Here is a 21,948-nt window from a genome sequence, read left to right as displayed (position 1 = left end):
AGGAAGTGTTGGGGTGCACGTACGTGAGCACCTTGTTCTCCCGCGATTGACAGCCCACTTGCGCCACGATTCGTGCTCCGCGCGCAGGGCTGGTGACCAGAGACGACTGCTACTCCGCCAATTATTCAGCGGTCCTGTCGCACTTCAACGAAGTCATTCAAATTCCAATCGCGAGTCTGATCACGCGAGCGCATACGAAGCTGACTTACATCATTGGCACCCGCTGGTGACCGCGCCCGTGGATGCGGTATCCAGATCCCCAAGTACTTCGTGACCGCAGTGGAAGGAATAGGGAAGTGTCTCTCCAGCTCTACCACTGCAACTCACACGCCCAGCTGTAGGTAGCTCAGCCTCCGTACCGCCTCGTGCGTCTCGTACTTCGCATCCAGGGCCCGGTGCTTCCCATGCCTTTTAATGGGTTGTAAGGCGATACCTTAAGTTTGTAGCCATCAGAAGAGAGCGTCAGCATCTTACCGAAGGGTGACGTACAGAGCGCAACGCTCACGGATTTGCGTAATTGCTCGTGGACGTACCGGGTGTGTCGTGCGCACTCCTCACGCCACATACCTTGCAAGTGGCCGCTCAGTTCCGCGAATTTCGCCCTCTTACGTCCAGTCTCGTAGAAGCGCACACTTCGCTTGGTCTTCGCGCAAGTTCGCGTACCTGGATTCCACTGCATCTCTTCGGCACCGGAGGTCATTGGCAGCGTCGTAAGTATATCTTCCCTGCTTCGTAGGTAGTCGATAACAACAATCCCACAGCTGCAGACGCACCAGCACAAGATAGCGCGGAGACTGTGCCGAGTGGAGGCTTTGTGACCAGCTGGCATGGCCCGGTAATAGCTCGTGGGAGGCGTCAAATGTGAACAGCTGCAGGGCGTAATGTGGTCTAGATGAATCTGCGTCCAAGGACCGGAGAAGCTTGGTCGGAGGGGAAGCTGGGGAGCATGCGGTCTCAGCACGGCGAGATGGACGCCCGTCGTTTTCCTGTAGTGATGATGTTCCTTCGAGTCCCGGTCCTTTCGAGGTGGGGCGCGCCAATGCGATGTGTGGTATGGCATCAGATCGTGTTTTGTGCGCTGGTCTTCACGCTGCGGCAGGCTGTAGAAGATGCTCGTCCTTCCCAAGCTGAACTACACTGGCCATGGGGCTCTCGGGCATCTTGCGCATGTGCGCTCCGTTTATACCTCGGGACTCCTCCCACAAACAGTGCTTCCGCGCCGTAGCACTTCCGCACCTTGGAGTATTGTGCCCAGTTCGGTGGATGCACAGTCCTTTGGTGTGAATGGTTCCTGCATTCGAGTCGATCGCGCCTCGTGGTCGTTATCTAACGGTCTTGTGAAAATCAGACTACATACCAGAAGCCGATGTGTACAAGTCTCGTCTCAGCTTGAAACGGAGCCGACTTGGAGGCGAAACTCGAACAAAAACAAGGTCACGAAACAAGCCAAAGCCAGGGAGCGCTCCGGGACCTCTTTAGACGGCGCCTGTGCCGGTAAGCGAGATACTCCTGACGCCACGGACGCCCATGGGGTACGGCTGTAGAATGAAGAACAACGCACATGCCATGAGACTATAGCTATGCAAATAGCAGAACAAGGACGAGTATCGAAAATATAGACGGAAGAACATGCAATGCACAGGCGATACAAAAGGCGAGTCTACTGTTTTTAGTACAGCAGACATTTGTCCAGCATCGACAAAGAGGGTAAGTACAGTCGACACCCTCTTAACCCATAGCCCTCGGGACAGGCCCGAATATATGGGTTTTGAGGGGTTATGGGCTACGAGAACTTAAGCGCCTCATAAGCGCCCCTGATTAGTCCCAGTTAGCGAGCGCTGGAAAGGCGTCTACTGACCCTTTGAGAGAGCGCTATGAGATTTCGAACAGACTCACCTACCCACAACGTGGTCGGAGCATGGATGGACACTGGGAGGACTCTGGGAAGCATGCATCGAGTATTGCAAAGGTTATCGATGAGCGTAATCTCAATGTGAGCCCTATTACCGTATGGGTTTTGGGCCCTAGAACGCTATGGGTTATTGGGTACCAGGGGCCTATGGGTTATGGGGTCGAATTCCCCCTATCCCGACTTGGGAAAGCCAAAATCCTATGGGTTTCGGGAGTTTATGGGTTACCAGGGGTATGGGTTAGGAGGGTGTCGACTGTAGTACCTCGCGCGTCCCCTCCTTATCGCCATTTCGCCAATCGAACATCCCTAATCTCCTAATGTGTCATTGGCTTGGCGCTCATACCCAGCCAGGGTCGCTGCAAGTTAGGGCATCCAGTAACGTGTCCGGTCGCTCACATTCAGAGTCCTGCCGTGTGGGGAACTGAACAGCAGGTATTCCGATGTTTTCGACTAGAGCGAAGTTGATTGCGGCGAGAGCAGGAGGCAACCGCCCGCAATTTTTCAAAGGCTTTGTTTTTCCGTCTACTATTCACTCATTTTCTCTGGTCCGAAACATCCGAATGCCTGCCGTGACACTTCCCAAGAGTTGTGCAAGCGCCTAGGGACTCGGACGACCGTTGACCGCTTTTGTTTGGGTGCCGTCAGTCAAATTCTAACTATTTGTCATAGTAATAGATCCCTGGGCGACACTCTACCACATTGTCGGACTGTGGTGTTTAATTGCTGAGGCGACTCAGCACATTAGCCACACTCATTCGATGGCTCGTCGAGGCAATGCCGAGCTCAACCTGGACTCGGAGCGGGTTCGGGCCGCCGATCTCGAGGCCCGGGGCATATTCGTCATGGTACACCGTGCGCCTTGTGACAGTGGAGCCTTACAGTGCTTTGCAAAAAAGATTGCAGACTGAAGCGTGCAAAATCCGGTTTGGTCCTGGTCGGCCACCCGGGGAAACGCCTGCGATACCGGAAGCCTCTTTGCAGCATGGTCAATGATTCAGCTGCAAACCTACCGGAAGTACTCGGAAAGTTGTATTGTGGAGGCAAAGAACATGGTTGTGCATTTTGGCAGCAGAAAACCGGGCTCAGACTCAAGCACAGTCTTGTCGAACGGAGCCCTTGTGAGCGCCCCGGTGTCCGAAACAGGTAGCTGACGGGGGACAAAACAGGGACAAACAAAATCGCGCGCTTCGGTCTGCAATCTTTTTTGCAAAGCACTGTAAACGTTATGGTCAGGCCGAGCCAGCGACTGCGGAGTCTCGGTCTTGCGTGCACCGGCGACCCAGCACCTGACGAGATGGTACGAAATTATGAGCATGGCAGAATCGCTGGCTGACAGGAACTTGAAGTGAGCCCTGAGAGATTGGGTGATGGGCGGAATGTGTGCAGCAGAGCATCGGACACGACGCCAGATGCGTTCAAGTTCCGAGATCGCCAAGGAGACAAGGCGGAAAGACGGCCACTGATGGTATGTTTGCTACTGAACAGGGCGCAAAGTGTTCTGACATTGCCGTACCCGATCACCCATGTCTGGTTCCGATTGTATCGTGGAGTGCGCAATGTGCTGGGCCCTAGCGAGCACTGCATAAGATCAAACGAATTGATATGCTGATCACGTTCCCGCGCAACTACTCACGGCGAGTCTGTATTTGGACCACATATCCGCTGCGTCATGGAAGGTGAAGAAGAGGCACACGTCGTGACGCTTGTACCATGCTCAAAGTCATGACGGCGTCTTGCAAGACGACCGTTGGACAATACATATCTGCAGGTCGACGTGAACGTCATCATCGTTGAGTGTGCAGTCGTACAGCCCTGGGTAAGGATCGACATCAGCCGCGCCCTTACCCGCGCCATCGAATGATCGAATAATCCAATGTGGCGCTCCATCTCGGCATCTCATATGTGCCTCGAGGCCTTGAGCTATCGACCATTGAGAGACTCAACAGCTCGGCAAATAACGCCTACTTAGGGCTTGAATACTTACCAACTCATGTGGCTTTGGACTAGGGGGCCGATGGACACCGGTTTGCCAAGGTATCTATCTAATTTGCTCGGCCCGTCAATCCGGCTCAGAAGAATGCCGGAGACACCTCCACATGGGCTTGCAAGGCGACCTTCTGAAGCAAAGAGCAGCAGTGTGCTCGGTTGACTGTGGTCAGAACATCGATCAGGTAGGTACCTCTATGTCCATGTACAATGTAACTCACTTACCACGCAAGCATGCCCGTTCGTGTTTGCCTAGGCAGGGCGATTATACGTAATCCCTGCAACTGCAGACTCTCAAAAATAGAGCAGGCTTCGAAGATATCACCAACGGGGGATGTATCACACGAAACAGTGAATCCGTCATTCCGACCAAGAAGTGCAGACATAATAAGATAATGAAAAGAGCCGAGATCTAATCAGTGGAGCTACGAGTCCGATGCGCTCATTCTCGAGTAACTCTCTAGAAAAGACACATAATAAACACTGAAACACGTTGCCAGACAGAGGAAAGCGACAGGGTCTACTAGGTGTACATATACGCTAAGTGATATAATACGGAATATGAGGCTATGATGCACGCGTAGACGACGACGGAGATGCGATGACAGCGAGAGAGAACGTAAGCGTACAGTGCAGGATGCGCGTTGCCCATTTCATGATGCCCCAAATGGGAGCACGAGGGGTGAGGGATAGTGAGGGGGAGAAAGATGAGACCCGAGGGTAAGGGGGATGCGATAGATGGGGTGACGGGGGAATGGTGGGTATGGTATCAGAACAGGCCGGTAGGGCCAGGGAGCGACAAGCACACATACAACGGGATGGGTAGTAGCACAGAGTGTGATGAGACGAGGATGAGAGATGGAGGAGGAAACATCGACAGCAGATAGAAACGAGACCGACCAAGAAGGTGTGCTTGTACAACACACGACATTTTGCGAGTTGCGAGATTATGTACAGAACGTCCAGACATGAGCGCTGTCCTGCAGCGGAGAGCGCAGTCGGCCAGGACGGAGAGGTCGAGCGGGCCAAGCGCAAGAGGTGAGCTTGGTGATGACGGACGGAAGGTGGAGCGGGGGAAAGGGCGGGAGGAGGGACGGTGAGAGGCCGAGGAGCCCTGGTGCTGGGAGCGTAACCGCTGGGGAGCCCAAGCATCCAAAGGCGGGGAACTTGGGAGGCGAATTAACGACTGAATCTTACGCTACTTTGATCGTCATTGTCCAATCAAACAAGTCCGCTTAGCTCCTAAGCGCGCGCTCGCGCGACTCGCCCACGGCAAACCACGTTCGTCCCCTCGTCGCCATCGCCAATGAGCAGAGCACAGGGTCATGTAACTCCCCCATCTCATTGTGGCGTCGCGTACCCTGAGCCTGGTTGCGGTCCCGGCGAGGCAGAGTGTTCAGGGAAACGGTAGCCTGTCTGCACAGAGTCGTCCGTGCCCGGCGTCAGCACCCGCGCTCCTGGACTGCCGCCCTGAGGCGCGTGGTGGCTCCCACTCTGGGCGTACCCTCCGCCTCCGCTGTACATTGAGCTTTGGGGCCCGAGAAATCCGCCGCTACCGCCGCTCCCGAAGAATCCGCCGCTGCTGGCATGTGACGAATGCGCCGAAGGGTGAAGGGTGTGGCCGCCGCTGCCTCCGTAGGAAAGCCGTCCTTGCGCGTACGACGCGTCGGATAGCGCGTATGGGCTGTGCCCGTGCCCGTGGTGGCCAAGGCCGCTCAAGTTCCCCGCAGTCGCATGACTGGATGAGAGCGAGCGAGTCATGCCCACCATATGTCGCGTGCTAGAGTGGGAGAGGTGGTGGCCATGAGGATCGTGCCCGAGCGACTGCAAAGACATCGGATAGTAGAGCTGGAGCGAGTCGACGCTCATGCGACGACTGGCATCGAGGGCGGAGGGCGCGCCAAGACCACCCATACCGGACATGGGCATGCCCATGCCCACGGGGCCCGCACGGGTCGCGAAGGGCGTCGTGGTGGTGGGACCCGCAGTGCTGTGCCGCGCAGGCGCAAGGATGCGTCGGCGAGCCTAACGCGCTCGCAATGTCAATGACACCTTCACGCACACGACTGGACCGAGACTCACATTGATCATCCAGTTGCTAACCTGACTCATGCTCAACCCGGTTGCATGGCACAGCTGCTTTTTCTCCTCCTCGGACGGATAGGGATGATCGCTATGCCTGTGCAGCCAGTCTTTGAGGAAGTCGGTGACAGGCTTGGGCAGCTTGCCGCGTTTCCGCTGCGGTGGTCTATCGACCAGCCCGGACGGATTCGGGGCAGGGGCGGCCTGTGGCGAGCGGGATGGGGAATTGGTTACGTTAATGGCGGGATTGGAACCGGGTCCGGCGCCCGCAGTCAGGGCCGAGGCGGAGCTTGAGGGGCTCATGTTGAAGTCGGGAGTCGTGGTGGGGAACGTCCAGCCGTTCTCGGTCTTGATCGAAGCAAGTGCGTTGCCGTCCTGAGGGTTGAGGCGTGGGACGGGGGAACGATCCGACTGTCCTGAGATGCGCTGGACGCCGCCGTACATCGACTGATGCCGCAGGGAGTCGTCGTACTTGTGCGTCGAGCCTGGAGTCGAGTTTGGACGTGCGATGGAGGCGGCGGCCCAGGAATCCTGGTCAGAGAGGCCAGAGGGGGAGAGAGTGGGACGGCTGCTGGAGGTGGAGAACTCGGAGGACGAGAGCGGCGAGTAGCCAAACGAGGAAGAGGTGCCGGACGAGAGCGCGGCGCTTGAGAGCGACGAGAGGTTATCGCTCACTGGGCCGGGGTACACGCCGACCTGGGTGTCCGTCTCGAGGCGGGGCCGGGCCGGCTTGGTGTCGGCGTCGGCAGACTGGTCGGAGCCGGGGAACTGATACGAGGAGAGGCCGGACGAGGACTGGGTGGTGCGGTGGATGGGGTACGGGAGCCGGGGGCGGGCGGAGGCGTTGTCGGCGTAGAGGGTGGGGAGCGAGGCGCGGCGGTGGTCGTGGCGGTCGGTGAAGGCGGAGGCGAGCGACGGGAGCTGGACGCGCGAAGAGTCGAGGTCGGCGTTGGGTCCGTCCGCGTCCGGCGCGACGTCTGGCGTGGCCGGATCAGACCAGGGCGAGTCCACCGCCGGGCGGGAGCGTTTCGGGGCGGGAGAGTGCTCGGGAGTCGCGGCGCGCTTGTCTGGGCGGGAGTGGAGGCTGCTGTCCGAGGTGGCAGAGCTCGACATCCGGCGGGAGTCGTAGTCGATCTCGGCGGGGTGCGGCCTGGAAGGAGGGGCGCATCGGACGGGCACAGAGCCAGATGGCGGGCATCGACGTTAGACACGATCTGGCAGAAGCCGGGAAGAATAGAAGGGAACGTACAGGAGACGTGCGTCGAACGACAGCGGCTCTGTCTCGGGTGACTTTGTCTGCTGTCTGGTGCGGGTAAAACGCGGGTGAGCGGGGCAATGAAGCATGTTGGAGTCAACGAGAGAGGACGCACGAGAGGGCAAACTGAAGCTGGTGGACGTTGTAGGAGCTGAGGGAGTCGGAGAAGGAAGAGGAGATGTCGACCGGGAGCGTGTCGATCATTGAAAAGGCAGGGGCGGAAGGCTCTGGCGGCTGCGAGGGACGGCGAATAAGAGAGGGCGGACGGGCGAGGGCGGCGAATGGGAGGAGGAGGAGACTAATGGACAGAAATAATAATCAAATGGCGACCCTCGATCGGCGTGCTCGCGTCCGTGGTGTCGTAGAGTGGCAGTAGATCGAAATTCCATTCAGCCTTTGCGCGTGCCCTATTTATCCTTCCCCGTCATCGCTTTCCATCCTTCCAAAACCTTACCGCCCATGTCAGATCTCGCCTTTCCTTTTCCGCCGCCCTCGAAGCCCAATCACCCTCGCTTCCGTTCTGTCGGGCCCCAGCCAAGGCACCGCGTTCCCGAACGAGATGGCTGTGCTTCCCCCTCCTCGCAATTAATCACCTTCCTCCTCCGATCCCCAAACAGCGCACAACAGACAAGATTCCCAGATATTCGCCTTCTTCCCACCGCAAACCTTATCCCCCCTCGTTAATTACCGCGATTTACCGGCCGCCTCCCCGCCGATTCCGGTCGGTGTGCACATGCATTGTTTTCCTCGTTTCGGGGCGGTTCTTGTTCCCACTCGCGCGCTCCTCGCCCGGTGATCTCGAGGGCCAAGCGCTTCGTCCGCCCCCTGTCCGCCCCGTCAGGCGCCCCGCCCCACGCCCCGTTTGGCCATTAATGCGCCTCCGCCACGGCCTCATCACGCGATCTCCCACGTTGCCCTCTCGTCGTTGCCCTCTCCCGCCTTTTGTTCGCAAAACACCCTGCTGCGCTGCCCGACACCACACACGCCTGCTCGCTCGTCGCTGCGTTTCTCCAACGCAGAAGGCGTGGGGTCCATATGTTCCGAAATCGTCGATTGCGCGGCCTCGTTCCAAGACCCAAGCCGCATTAAGCCCTGGAATGGACATATTGGCGCGCCCATCTGTATCTGATTACCTGAGCTTTCGTCCTCGTCGCTTTCCGATGTCCGACTGACTTCCTCACTCCAAATGCTGCCCGAGCTTCTGAATGATTCGCAAATTCACCTCCCGAGGTGAGAACGGCACGTATCGAACTGTTGGCGATGCAGCGAGAGCCTCGGCCTTGGGAGCATTCGTCCACACCCACCGTAGATACTTTCGATTTGCCGAATCCGAGCCAAGCCGAACACTCGATAATTGGACCGGAACGACTGCAAACGTGGTACGACACAATGGAGGCATGCGATCCACCACGACGCAGCGATGGTATGCTGGCCCCGGACGAGGCATCCGCGTTCCGCACGGGGAGCCCGGAGGCTGATACGTACCACGGCTGGTGGGACGGACGACCTGTTCTGTACAGTATACACCCGGGGGAGGAGAAATGATGGGGAAGACTCGGGATCAGGCACGGTGCCCACGAGCCGTCCCTGCTCTTGCTCCGGCACAAGGCTTGGGTTACTGTATTGAACGCGATACGTGCTTCGTCGGACGACCCCTTTGTCCCAGATTGTCTTCCATGCATCCTCCCATCTCGCCTCTCTCCCAATCGCTCTGGCCCGTTCACCCATGTTGCAGGCTCCGTGCGATAACCTACGTACATCCTACCAGGGCTCAAGCACCTGCGAACTTGCGAAGCCTAAGTGTGCTCGTGCCCTGGCTTCCCGCGTTTTCTCCGCACCGAACCTTGTTTCAGTAGAGGCATAGCCGGCAACTGGCGCCTGCACCAATTCATGGGTCGTGTCTGTTCCCGCGAACGACGTTCTCGATGCAGGACGCTAAGCAATGTAACAAGCACTCGCGCCGAGCACAGCACGGGCGCGACAGAGCAGCAAGATGGGAAGCAATGTGGAATGAGAATCCCGACGTTTGCGACGATTGATAGGTCTGGCGTGTGTGCGACGTCGACCTCGCAGATCCCTCAACGCAATCATCTCACGCCCTCCGGCAGGGGGTGGGCGGAGAGTGATCGATCATACGGCCGACAGTTCCAAGGACGGGCAGACTGCGGGCGTCCGCGCGGGCTGCCGATACACGCAGACATGGATTGCAGCATGTCGGCAGGGACGGGGAGTACGAGGAGGTGAATAGGCGTTGCCGTCAGCAGGAGGGATGCCGCCGGAGTGTTTGGAGGGGATGTCGAGAAGCTGCTGTCAGTGTCGAGGGCTGTGCGACAGTTGACGACGAGATCTGGGCCGTCGATGACCAGTCCTCTTCTCGACATCTCCCTCTCCGGTCCCATCTTCAGATAAGTACATGCAGTCAATATTGCCCCCTTTCGCCACCATCCAGCTATGCTGCCTTGCCGTACTGTTATCATAAGCTTTCCTAGCCCGCGCCGCGCTCGCACCCACGCCAGCCTGCACCTTCGCGCTCACACTCCCGCTCGAACTCACGGCCGGCAAGAGCTGTCAGCAGCAGTACTTTCCCAGCCACGTTCCGCGGGCTCGGTGATCTCTCTATTCTCCGACAATGTATGATCGCCTACTGCGACGCTGCGTCTGTGCCTGCGCGAGATGCCCCCTCCAAGATATGCACCGTACGATGCTCTCCAGATACGCTAATACGCACGCCGCCTTCTTTCCATGCGCGGGCGCACGCCCCGGCTTCTGGCCCGTACCGCACTACTTCCAAGCGGCGATGCCACGCGGCACGCTGCGCCCCCCTTCTGACGAGACTCGCGATGTGGTCAACCGGCGAAGGGCCCCCTGCGCGCCCACGCCCCAGCAAGGGCGTATGACCGCCGCATTCGGTCCGCGTCCCGCGTCGTCCGCCCGCGCGCGCTCTGCCGAACGCTTCTTTCGATGTCGAACCTCGCGACCTCAAGCTCGCGAGCGCGATGCGACGGGAAAGGCGAGCGACATCACTCGAACGGGGCGCACCGGCTGATCACAACCCCTGCCCTTCACCCGGGGGAGCTGGTCCCTCCTCCGAGCCCGAGCGGGCTCTTGCCCAGACCCGAAGCCTGGGGTTACGAAACCTCGCGGGTGCTTTGCGTCCAGTGCGATAGCTAGGCGACCTGGTAAGCAGGTACAATATCATATCTCAGCTCCCCAGACCCTGCATTACGAGAGCGATTGATAGTGGGGTCGTCCCCAGGCTTCTGCGTAGGACGTTCTACCCGAATTCGCTTGTGCGTCCGGGAATAGAGTGCAGTGCGAGGGAAGGAGAGTCGATGGTGTGCACGCATGCTGCTTCCGCGATACCCGTATGTGGCCTTCCATACCTTCGCGCATCCACGCGTTTGTTCACATGAGTATGCGTGTCTGAGGCTCGCGTCATCAGGTGCGGATTAGGGTTGCCCGGAGCCCGCCCGGACAGGGGCTGCAGGACGGTCAGTAGACCTCGATGGCGGTCGCACGCGGATTGAGCAACTTCGGGCTCGCAGGGGGGTGAGAGGAGGTAGTAACATCGATTCCTCAATTACAGCCTGCGCACTGCGTGGCGCTAGTGACCGAGCGGCTCAGGTGAAACCTAGGACCTTGAGAGGCAATGGGGGTGCTATTCCTGCGTACGGTGGAGTCGGCGTCGTGATAATCACAGTGCTACCAAGAGGATTGTACGGTTCACTCAATCAATGCACGTATACTGTACTCATCTGTGATTTTCTCTATCCGGTTATACGTGCCGAGCTTGATTGATACTAGGACGAGCGGCACAGGCGCCCATGTATGGCGGGAAGAAAGATGGGAGGAGGGTTCATTCCGGATATCGCGACTGCTGACTCTCCTTGGATCCCCCCAACACCGTCCGAGGTGCATCAGAGCTTCTCCATGTTCTGCTCTGCAGATACGGCGCCAGCACGCCTGCACCCGCTGGGCGTCCTCCCGGATGATCATAACCAGAGGTGTCTGGCCCTTGGGCCTTCGTTTACACTGACGCTGGGAACGCAGTTTGCGCGCCACAACGCGCCCCCGCGCCGACCTTCCCCCGCCCTTGTTCCCGCTCGCTCTCGCCGTGGCCCCCAACGGCCCAGGCCTCCCATCTTCGATGCCACGACCTCCAAAGGACCCGAAGCGGGACAGGCGGTGCTCACGACGATGAGGACTCCGAACACCGTCAAAAAGGCCCGTAGTGGATCAGGCGGCGGCCAGTGGCTCCCATTTGGTTCCAGCAAACTCTTGTTCCATGTGCGGATGCGCGTGGCGCGGACAGACCCACGGAGCTTGGACGTGTTCTGCCCAGTGAGCGTGCGTCCCTGGATCTTCCGCTTCGACGAAGCTCGCGCACTGATCAGGCATCACGCGAGCCCTGCCTCAGGAAGCCGAAGCCCCCGCTCGCGCCCGCCCGGTTTGGCGGCGGCGTGGCGCGATACGACTTTGCTCTGGACCCGCCCGGTGCTTGAGCTTGCTCAAGCTCTCGGGAGGAGAGCGTGCGTGCATCAGCCGCGGCCACGCTCGCACGCTCGCACTTCGGTATGTAATTCCACTAGGCGACCGACTGGCCTTGTTCGGTTCCCGTTTTCGCAAGGACACTCGGCCTGAGTTCCGAATCGCAAGCGTCCCAACCGGCATGTGGTTTGCCTCTGACGTTTGGTCACGAACGACGTCTGCAGTATGACTGGCTGCCTGACGGCGATGGCGACTCGCAGTGTTAGGAGGCCCCAACGACGACGATCCGATCGTCATCACATTGTGATAGAGCAACTTGGTCGACTGGAGTGCGACGAGCACGGCAGATTATCCGTCCACCAGTGGCTGTCGCAGGCACACAGGCCCTCTCGTACGTCGGACTGCCGGCGTGGGTAGTATGGCCTCCCTACACGGACTGGAGTGTGAATCGTTGAGGTAATGTTGATGCTCAGGACGCTTCTTTTTTGATGCAGAGCGCTCGGGGGTAGCCTGTGGTTTACCACTCGAACGTGCGTGGGCTGGAGTGGCTGACGAAACAATGCGTAGATGGCGCATCGCGGCCTGGCCATCTTCCTCCTGGCACGCCCGAAGTCGGTTCTGTCAGTCAGCGCGACTGCGGGCGTTTCGTAGTTTGGTATGGACATGCAGCTTCCACTCGCGCGCGCTGTACGCGCTCGACGTTCGTGCATGGTGTACAGGCCGCTCCTAGATTCAGCCGGACTCGGATATCTCGTCACCTTGCTCTCCATAGGCTGTTGACCCAGCGACGCGACCCAGCAGCGTACCTGCATGCTGTACCAGAGCGCCTTTGCTTCTTCGTTTCCGGACTCTGCATGTTACGCTTCGAGTCACATTCGTGCGACTGCTCTCCACTGATGAGCGCACAGCCATTGCAGGACTCGGTTTTCATCTGAGTACGAGATTGTTTCGTACCTGGCGGGCATGCGTTTTGCTTCGTTCTCACATTGTAACAGAGCACCGCACTGACATTGGTACCGCCACTGGGGAGGACGGGCGGTTGGCAAACACACTACGGCATTGAGGCGCTATGTATCATGCCTTCCGCAGCCGCTCAATTCTATCTCGTTGGGGTGGCGGAGTTTGGGGCCCCAGACTTCGGCTCGTGACTTGTACAGGAAAGATCTACATGCCAAGTTCCTACTTCCACCTACCATATATCCCTACCCCTCCTCGCTGCCCGGCGTCGTGGCGTCGTATCACAAATCTCCTTCGTGATAGTGAATGTGAAACGCAATACTTGTTACTCGGGGATAGTATCGACGCAGCAACGGCGTCGTCCATCTTACGCCCATGAACGCAACGCAATCTTTTACGCACGTCTTTCGTAGCCATCAAGAGATGTCCACGCTCCCTTCCTTGATCGATTGGACGTGACTTCTTGCAATAAACTGTCATCGCCCGACCGTTCTCCCATGGTCACGTATCCGCTCGCTGGGCTGGCATGTTCGCATCTGCCGCGGCGAAGACGGGGTATCCTAGACGCTCAGAGTACTGAGAAGCACGACGATGACGGCAACGCTCACTTCCACCGCGTTTTACTTTGATTTCATTAACGATGTCGTCTTTGATGCCGTCTTCGACAGCGTGTGGGCAGATGAGTTGGCTCTCGCATTGTTCGTGCCTGCTTATCTGTATTGCAGCTGAAGGAGTACTTGCAGTATCTCGGGTATCGTTTCTATCACCTTATCTCTCCACGGTGCTCATGCAACATCGTCTGCGCTCTTTTCCGTCCGACGACTATCCACGATTATCATATTCAGTCCTGCGTAGTCGCATCAGCGAGGTCTCGCACTCTCCACCGTCTCGGGCCGTCTGCGTCGCGCCTCGCTCCTGTGTTTCCTTCCTTTACCTCATGCCGAGCGGCTCCTGCCCCACACAACGCACTGCAGGCGAACATCTCATTCCGGCCTTCACTCTGAATGACGGAAGAGTGCGTTCGCGTCGAGGGTCTCACGCTGCGTTCCCGCATGACGGCCCTGCCCGAATGCGCCGAGCGGCCGCGAGTATGTAGTGGACTGGCGACTGGTAGCGGTGCTTTCGAGACGGACTATGTGCCTCTGTTTCCTCGCAAAACATTCCATATCTGGGGCTGTCGGGTACGTGGCGCGTAAGTACTACATAGTGTGTTTGCGGTCCCACAGACCAGGCCCGCGAATACTTGGTCCGAGTCGGACTTGGAAAAGCGGAGAAAATGACGCCGTCCGCGCCGCCGGGGGATCTCCGTGCCATCCGCCATGCTACTATGGTCGCTTGGAACGGCGCGCAGCCTTCCTTGTACTCGCCAACAGAGCCCCGATGCACGACCAGGTATGTAAGGCAACTCGCTCCTCGAAAGTCAGTCCGACCGATGTCGGTCCCCCACGAGACGAGCTATGACGAGCCCTGTACCGTTCAGATGCCGGGAACGACGGACTAGTGCCACGACCCTTGTGAAACTCCGTTACCGCCTTCTTCCATTTCTTGACGATGCGTACCAAACAGTGCTTATGGTTCTACCAGGTTTGTACTCATACAGTTTCATGCCCACAGACGTGGCGCACCGAAGGCTCCCCGGCACCGCATCCATCCACAGGAAGGCATCAGGAGAGATTGGGCAGGAAGAGGCGTTATACGATGGTTTCACCGAGGCCATATACGCAGCACCGTCCAGCCCGGTGACCTGATGACTTCTCTCAAGCCGCGAAGAGACGGTATGGGATTATCAGGCTTCTGGTGGCCAGTTTCCGCACCTCTCCGAACGGCCTGCGGTCTCGGCTAGGATGCGCGGCGAGCGCGAGCAGACTGCGTATCAGAAGTCCCCAGCAGCGCACGCCACCGAGATGCCTTCACGGAAGAAAGACTTCGGAGGGTCACAGGGTTTGCGACTTGCGGTGTACCCTCTGGCTGTCACTCACATGCTCGTTCCACGACCAATCCGTCTCTGGCGTGGCCTCCGAAGGGTCGCGGAAAAGTTAACCTCAGCGCGACCGCGCCCGGAGGGCACGGCCAACTCTGCACCGACTGCGGACCGGGGTCTGGCCATGCGGAGGCGTGTGGACGTGCTTGGTTGGTTGGTGCATGCTAGCGCCAGCGTCCCTAGGGAGCACTCGCGCTTTGCGGACTTGGGAGACACGCACGCCCGGCCATGACGACCCGGTTGTCGGCGGTCCTGCGACGAGGCATGGTACACCGTCGGCGCATGCGCAGCCCCCGAGGAATGGGACGGCGGGCGCACCTGCGATCTCAACCCGCAACTTGTGGTGGAACATGGGCGGATTACAGGTCCTGGCACTGCTGCGCCATCGTATCACGCCATCACGGAGGGAACGAGCTCGGTTTACGGCGCGGGATTGCTCCTGCTGGCATGGAACCTCCAACAACGCCGGCGCGCATTAATGGATGCGGATGCGCACGGATGCCCGTACATGTCCCTTATCCGTTCGCCTTCGGATTCTCCGAGCTAGGAATTCGTTGCTTGAAACAGGGCTGGACCGTCAGATATCGCCAAGCGGAGCACCCCACCGTTAAGGCCCTTGTTCCCCAAGCCGCGGGGTGGCCTGTCTAGTTGCCTACGTATTTGAATTGGACCGGGAGGCGAGCAAGGACCCGGGCCTGGTCGGCGGCAGGCGCATCCTGCACCTGATGATCGGTAAGTTATCGCGGTTGGCAGCAAACTTCCCTCCACAGCTGGTAGAAAACTTCCCTCCACGGCTGGTAGACGCAGGAGTGAGCGAGGGCGGTGAAGAAGAACCGAAATGCGCGGCTTCGGATCGGAGCGGGAGTACAATAAACTACAGTAGACTACCTCACAATGCATCAGGGCGCCCATTACATTACAATTAGGGCATGAAGGTGACCTCGGCGCATGGTCATTGATAAGGCATAGCGTCCGGCAAGGTCTGTAAGGGTGCACAGTACAGAGGGAGCATTCCTCTGTCTCATAGGAATTCCTCACACATGACAAAAAAAGAGGCTAGACGCCCTGTGCATTATGAGGTAGTTTGTACTGGCCTGTCTAGGGGTAGGGTTAGGCGCGGTGTGCTATTCAGCCGTGGTGATCGCGGACATCACGATTGGCTGCACCTGCAGAGGGCTTGAGCAAGATGCATGACTAGAGGGTTATGCACAGTTAGGGTATAGCAGCATTTAGTTGACCACGACGCCGGCGAGAAGCGAATGGCGGTCCGCCGCTTTCCGTTACCGAGCAACACACTCTCAAGGGCTGTGCAGGTTCAAGTAGGCCCGCAGTACCTGACAGAGGACGTCTGAGTCGAAGAGTGTACAGGATCGTCCCGCCGGAGTCGGACAGGGGGGGCAAGACCCACGCTTTTGGTCTGAAACGCCAGGGCGCGCGCAACAGGAGGGATGGTTCCCCGCAAAGAGCGACAAAGCGAGATGTGTTGTAACGTAGTGTGGTATATACACCGGCGACGAGATGCATAACAGGTAACTAACGCGATGCGGTAGGTAGTTTACGGACGTGCGCGGTAGATGCTCGCGGAACGAACATGGTGTCCAGAGCACCGTGGTGACCAGCACTGAGCATGCAAGAAATGACAGACGGGCGGCTGTAGTGCACACAGCGTGGCGGACCCGCGGGCACGCTCGCATCTTGGTGCGTCGCTATCCGGCATGATATCTAGGGAGATGGACGTGGCGCACGCAGCGTTGCCAGAAGCGTGCCGTTCCCTGCAGCGGGCACTTCGGAGCGAGCACGAATACCGTGCGCGCGGCGCAGCGATGGTTGCATTGCAGGTCGGGAAATCAGATGTTGACGGTGGCCCCTGCTCGCTCCTTGGAGGTGGCCAGCACGGACGCCGGGAATTGGGAGCTCACGGCCGTGCAGCCCTGAGATAGCACGAGCCCTTAGGGCGCACGTTTACGTTTGCCGGACACGCCGCAAAGTGTGGGCACGGTGAGGATGAATGGGAGGGGCGTATGCAGGAGATACGCTAGCTTCTACCGCCCTCGAGCTCGATACCGACGCCGGACAAGCCGGCATCCTTGGCTTTGCCTGCGCCAAAGATGCTGCGAAGGAGACGCTCGGCCTTGTCGCGCTCCTTGCGCTCGACGTGGATGCCGTCGAGCATGACGATCTTGGGGCAGGCGCGCATGACGAGGCCGCGGTAGGCGAGGCGGCCGACGTATGCCTCGTCCGGTAGGTCCCTGCGGAACTTGGCGTCCAGCTCCCGCCAGGCGAGCTCGCTCTGGCTGCGCTCGCGCCATGGCCGGAGTTCGCCGCCGCCGTCGCCGCCGCCGTCGCCGCCGCCGCCGCCGCCGCTGCCACCGCCGCCACTAGAGTCGGAGTCGTGATTGTCCGCGTGTGGGCCGGGAGGAGAGGATCCGCGCACCGCGGTGGCCGGGCCAATGTCCGAAGTCGAGTCCGAGCGGGGTCGCTTCTTGTCTTCGCGAGACGCAGACAGGACGTTTGTTTCGTTGGCGCGCCCGCCGGCTACAGGGGCCGACTCCACTGGGGCACGGTCGTCGTCGGAGGGCTGGAGTGCACCCGGGATGTCCTTGACGAGCAGAGGGAGGTACCAGCCGAGGGTGCAGGGATTCATTCTGGAGCGCGGCGGCGGAGAATACGACGGACGAGTGTCACGGGAGCGGAAAAGGGCAGATTGTCAGCATCGGGCCATCGTTGGAGGGAAGACGATGACAGAAACTGTACAGAGACCACACGCGTAGCATCGAAGCAGGCGGCTGCACACCGCACACGCCACATGCCTCTCCCGGCCGGCCGCCGGAGCCCCGCGCACAGAGGATGGGGCGGACGATGGGGCGCTCGATGTGAAGGCTGGTCGGGGGAAGGAGGCGTGCAGGGAAGCAATCGCGCCACCCCGTCTGGGCTTCCCACAGCAGGCGCCCCTACGGGAATGGAAGGGGGGATGGGGAAGCGAGGAGAAGAGACGGACCTGAAATCAATCATCTCGAGGTCGTGCATCCCTCGCACGATCCGTATCAGCTGCTTCGCCCCCTTGATCCGCGACCCAATGATCGTCAGCTTTCGCAGCCGCCCCAGTCCCTCCAATGGCCCCGCGTCCTCCAGGAAATTGTAATTCAGATTCAGCACCCGCACGTTCGGCACCATCCGCGCAAAGTCCTGCGGCAGCTTCATCAGCCGACACGCAGCCAGCTCAAGGTAGACCAGGTTGTAGCACGGCTCCGACAAGAAGCCCGCCTTGAGGGGGTTGCCTGTAGCGCAGCGGTCAATTCATCCATTCATGGTTATCCACCCGCGTGTAAGGAATGCTTGGTCAGCACACGATGTACCCGCGCGCGCCTCCACCGGATTCGCACGCCCCGCATATGACGAGAAACACGCACCAGACAGATACAGGCGCTTCACATCTCGCACATCCCGAATCGACAGCGTCCTGTGCACCTCCGTCAGTATCCAGCGAACAAGTAGTCCAGACAAGGCACAGGGCGCGGCAGAAAACAACGCCGCCCTCCCAACTTACAGCCCAGCCCGCCCGCTCTGGTTCCGCACGCTCAGGTTCTCCAGCTTGCCCAGTCGGTACGCCTTCACGATCGTTCCTAGCGCGTCGTTGTCTGCGTACAACGTCCGCAGGTTTGGGAATGGCACCGCCGTCAGGCTGTTCAGCCGATTGCTGCTCAGTCGCAGGATCCGCAGTCGCGGCATCGACACCTCCGGCTCGAATCCACCCAGTAGATTGTCGTCTGCACGGTGGGAAATACGGATCAGCATTGCACCGTTGAATCCCACCCAACGCCCTGCTCTGCGCTCAAGGGGCAAGCGCACATTGCAGCCGTCGGGTTAGGCACTAAGCATTCGCCCGCGGCGCACAATGTGCTCAATCTCGTCAAAGTCACGCACGCGCGTCTTTCTTGTTGGAGCCCTCGGCGGCTAGAATCGCAGCTTTGCAGCCACAAAAGGATGAAGTAACAAGGACACGTACCGAGATTGAGCGCGACCAGCGATGGCGCAGAACCCAGCCCGCTGATGCTGCTAATCCTGTTTTGGCTCACATTCAACATCTCTAACCGAGTCCTGTCAAACATAATCGGTGAGCATTCTGTAATTCGACGTGATAAATGGAGCGCCCCTGAATCAGACCAGCAGAAGCAAGCCGGATGCGAGCCATGAGAAGCGCGCCGTATGTAATGCGTCTACCGCCCCACATCCAATCATAACCTCCCCACCAGATACGGGCTCTGGGAGGGGCAGCGGTAGGGGCAGATAAGACGGGGTCAGTATACGCACCACTTGAAGTCGTGGAGGTCCAGCGAGCGGATGATGTTGCCTTGAAGGCTGAGTTTGATCAGCCCGTCCATCTTCTGAAGGCCGTCGACGCTGTCGATCCGGTTGCCATCAGCCCGTAGTTCCCTCAGATGTCGCAGACACTCCAGTTCTGTATTGGCATTTATCAAACGTGGCCTCGTACGTGAATACGTCAATCAGAGCTGGATGGCGAACAGACTTACGACGGAGCGAGTCAATTTCATTTCGACTGATATCCAGATTCTCAAGGTTCAGCAGGTGGCTGAAGGAGGTTACACCGGTCAGTCTGGGAAGGGAGAGAGAGGGGCGGGGGACCGAACGAAGTACGAGCAAGGTGGGTTAGCGCCGACAAAGCACCCGGGGGCACAGCGTACGTACACATTCGACGCGACGGAAAGTGTCCGCACCGTGCCTGGCACGCCGCTCAGCCAGGAGAGCTGGTTCGAGTTCCTGCGAGTGTCAAATGGCGTCAGCTGCTGTCAGCCCTCTCTGCCGGCAACGCCCATTTCCCCCCAGATCTCCTTTGACGAGGTCAGCCGACAGGCCCCTTACCGCCGCCGCTTTCTCGGTGGCTTCGGGCTTTGCGTCTCGCTCATCAATCGTCCCATGAGAACGAGTGGCGGGCTGCGATACGGCTCGTCTTCCCTTCACATGTCCCCGCCTCGTGCCACTTCGAATGATAGAGGAGATGGATCACTCACAGGGAAAGACTGTCGAGCCGCGGGAGGAACTCCTTGAGGCGCGCCGTGCTGTCCAGGTTGCGGTGCGAGAGGTCGATGGAGGTGAGCTCCTCCCAGTACGGCTCGAACGGCTGCACGTCTGTGATCACTCGCACCAGCCTGTCGTGCGCCACCCCGAAGCTGCACTCCGTTAAGAACGTCGCGTTCCCCGCAGCGCTGCTCAGGTTGGGCGTCGGCCGCGAAGCGGTGGACACACGGCGGGAGACCTGGCGGGGCGCACTGCCGCTGGATAGCGCACCGGGTCCTATGCTTGGCCGCCGTGGCTGGAGGCGAGCGAGTCCGTCGGCGGAAGGGCGAGAGGACATGCTGGTTTTCGATGGCGAGTCGCCATCTGGGTCTGGGCAAATGAGGAGTATGAGCGGGTGTAATCGGTACGCGTGTGGACCTTGTACTACGTACCGCTGTCCTCTAGATGCCCGAGCATGTCTGCTATCCTCTTAGACCGCGCAGACGGGACCAGGACGGCACTGCTCTTATCACTAGCCCGTGAGCCTGAAGCCAGGTGACTGTACTCATCGCCGATCGCAGAACCATCGGGGGTGGGGATGTTCCTGCCGATGCCTACAATGGGTCCGTCGCGCTTGCCGTCTGAGAAACTGACCGATCGACGGTGGCCGCTCTTGTTCGCAGGTGTGTGTATACGACCGCGGCTGGGGTCCTTCAAGGCCGATAATGGCGTCGCGCTCGTACTCTTCAGCGCCGGGCGCGGTAACGGGGTGTTCGTGACCCCGCTACTAGTCCCGCCATTGACCTGGCTAGACGGGTTGGGCGTCGCGGCGGAGAAGCTGCGAGGGCCCGGGGCTGCGGCGATGAAACGAGGAGGAGTGTCTTCGAACGCTGGTTCAGCAGTTGCCTCGTCTTCGATCCCAACGCCAACAGCGGGTCTACCGAGTGGAAGGTCCAAAGTCGCGGTGGGCACTGTGCTTCCAGTATGTCCCTCACGGTCATGAGAGATATCGCTCTCCGTATACGACGTTTCCACTTCATCTTCTTCTTCATCGATGTCAACGTCCTGTGTGAAGTCCTGGGACGGGCCATCGGTCGAGAAGGATGTTAGCTCGGCTTCCTCCTCATCCTCGAGCTCCTCCTCCGAGACCTCCTCTATGCGACTCTTCTCCAAAGTCATCGAAGCCCCTTCGTCGAGGGCCGGACCCTCGCCGATCGCGCCCCGCTCGTCCGATTCGTCCTCCCGCAGACTCTCGATATCTCGGAAGGGGTCCTCACTGTCGTTGTCGTTGTCCAATTCCGCGTCAGGATTTGGGCCCATGCCCATCGCAGCTCGGGTCCCTACACCGGAGCCAACCCGTGTGCGCACCTCCGCCTCGGACAACCCGGCCGTAGCCAGCGCGGTTGCTTTGACCCATCGCATCATCACCCGATCGAAGACCATCTTGCCCACCCGCTCAGGGAGTGCCCCGATGTCCTGCGGCGTAATCTGCGTCAGCTGCTTGGGTCCGGCATGCTTGACGAAAGATGCCGCGCTGCCTGCTGTGAGCGTAGTGCCCGACGCAGTGCTGGAGGAGACGAAGCGCGTTAAGTCCTCGTTGCGGCCCGCGCGCACGGAAGAGGACGGGTAGGCTGGCACGGTCGGCGGCGCGAGATGTCCCGGACTCTCCTTGACCGGCGAGCGCGGTGCGGTCGACGGCGATGCCGAGACGAGCCGGACTGGCGGAGGGAACGAGCCTGATGTAGGCGGCACGGGGAACTGGGAGAGCATGCGCGAGGTCTCGCCGATGGACATCCGGGTCATGTCTTCACTCAGCTCCCGCGTGAGGTCTTCGGAGGGTCGTGCGGAATGCATGTGACGTGCGGTAGACGGTTTGCGAGGACTGGATCGCGGACTCTGGCCTGCGCGCTGCTTACCGCGGGTTACACTGGATACTCGGTTGTGAACCACAGTCGAGACACGGCGACCTTGGGAGTGCGCTTCGCTGACTTTCCGGAGTTGCGTGAGTGTGTTCGTGTCGCCGCCGCGGGAGCGGAGAGACGGGACCGTGGTGTTTGCGGAGATGATGGACGAAGCCTCTGTGGCATCATCGTTGCGGAGGTGAGAGGCCTCGGTATCCCCAGAGAAGAGTCGTTTAGATCCCTTCATGTCACTCCTGATTTGAGCCATGAGACTGGCCGCTTGTTGTCGGTAGCCTAGCGAAGAATATCCAGACCGTCTTGACGAGGTCGTACCATTCGGCGAAGGGTCTCTACTGGAACCGTCGTCGGG

At 59.5% G+C, this 21,948-nt stretch overlaps 4 protein-coding genes across 4 annotated transcripts; 2 read left to right on the top strand and 2 right to left on the bottom strand.

The window, feature by feature from the left end:
• Positions 1-4,594: 4,594 nt before the first annotated feature.
• DICSQDRAFT_180997 (uncharacterized protein) lies at positions 4,595-7,524 on the bottom strand. Its single transcript, XM_007366180.1, has 4 exons — positions 7,351-7,524; positions 7,230-7,283; positions 5,981-7,130; positions 4,595-5,923 (listed from the first exon to the last, which is right to left on the bottom strand). The coding sequence occupies exons 1-4, from the start codon at positions 7,437-7,439 to the stop codon at positions 5,240-5,242; spliced, it is 1,977 nt and encodes a 658-aa protein (XP_007366242.1). The 5' UTR covers positions 7,440-7,524; the 3' UTR covers positions 4,595-5,239.
• A 1,401-nt stretch (positions 7,525-8,925) lies between these two features.
• Positions 8,926-10,415, top strand: DICSQDRAFT_155448 (uncharacterized protein). The gene has a single exon (XM_007366179.1). It carries the CDS (start codon positions 9,865-9,867, stop codon positions 10,279-10,281), a length of 417 nt encoding a protein of 138 aa, XP_007366241.1. The 5' UTR covers positions 8,926-9,864; the 3' UTR covers positions 10,282-10,415.
• Positions 10,416-14,291: 3,876 nt separating this feature from the next.
• Positions 14,292-14,927, top strand: DICSQDRAFT_155447 (uncharacterized protein). Its single transcript, XM_007366178.1, has one exon. The coding sequence runs from the start codon at positions 14,525-14,527 to the stop codon at positions 14,891-14,893; it is 369 nt and encodes a 122-aa protein (XP_007366240.1). The 5' UTR covers positions 14,292-14,524; the 3' UTR covers positions 14,894-14,927.
• A 1,223-nt stretch (positions 14,928-16,150) lies between these two features.
• DICSQDRAFT_136973 (L domain-like protein) lies at positions 16,151-20,261 on the bottom strand. The gene is made up of 10 exons (XM_007366177.1): positions 20,130-20,261; positions 19,692-20,067; positions 19,369-19,440; positions 19,194-19,276; positions 18,973-19,120; positions 18,668-18,759; positions 18,209-18,428; positions 18,072-18,121; positions 17,660-17,939; positions 16,151-17,306 (listed from the first exon to the last, which is right to left on the bottom strand). The coding sequence occupies exons 2-10, from the start codon at positions 20,033-20,035 to the stop codon at positions 16,697-16,699; spliced, it is 1,899 nt and encodes a 632-aa protein (XP_007366239.1). The 5' UTR covers positions 20,036-20,067; positions 20,130-20,261; the 3' UTR covers positions 16,151-16,696.
• Positions 20,262-21,948: the final 1,687 nt, after the last annotated feature.

This window comes from Dichomitus squalens (assembly GCF_000275845.1).
Source record: "Dichomitus squalens LYAD-421 SS1 unplaced genomic scaffold DICSQscaffold_16, whole genome shotgun sequence".
NCBI classification, from domain to species: Eukaryota; Fungi; Basidiomycota; class Agaricomycetes; order Polyporales; family Polyporaceae; genus Dichomitus; species Dichomitus squalens.
The sequence above is the reverse complement of the archived record's forward strand: the minus strand, read 5'-3'. Positions and strand labels throughout refer to the sequence as shown.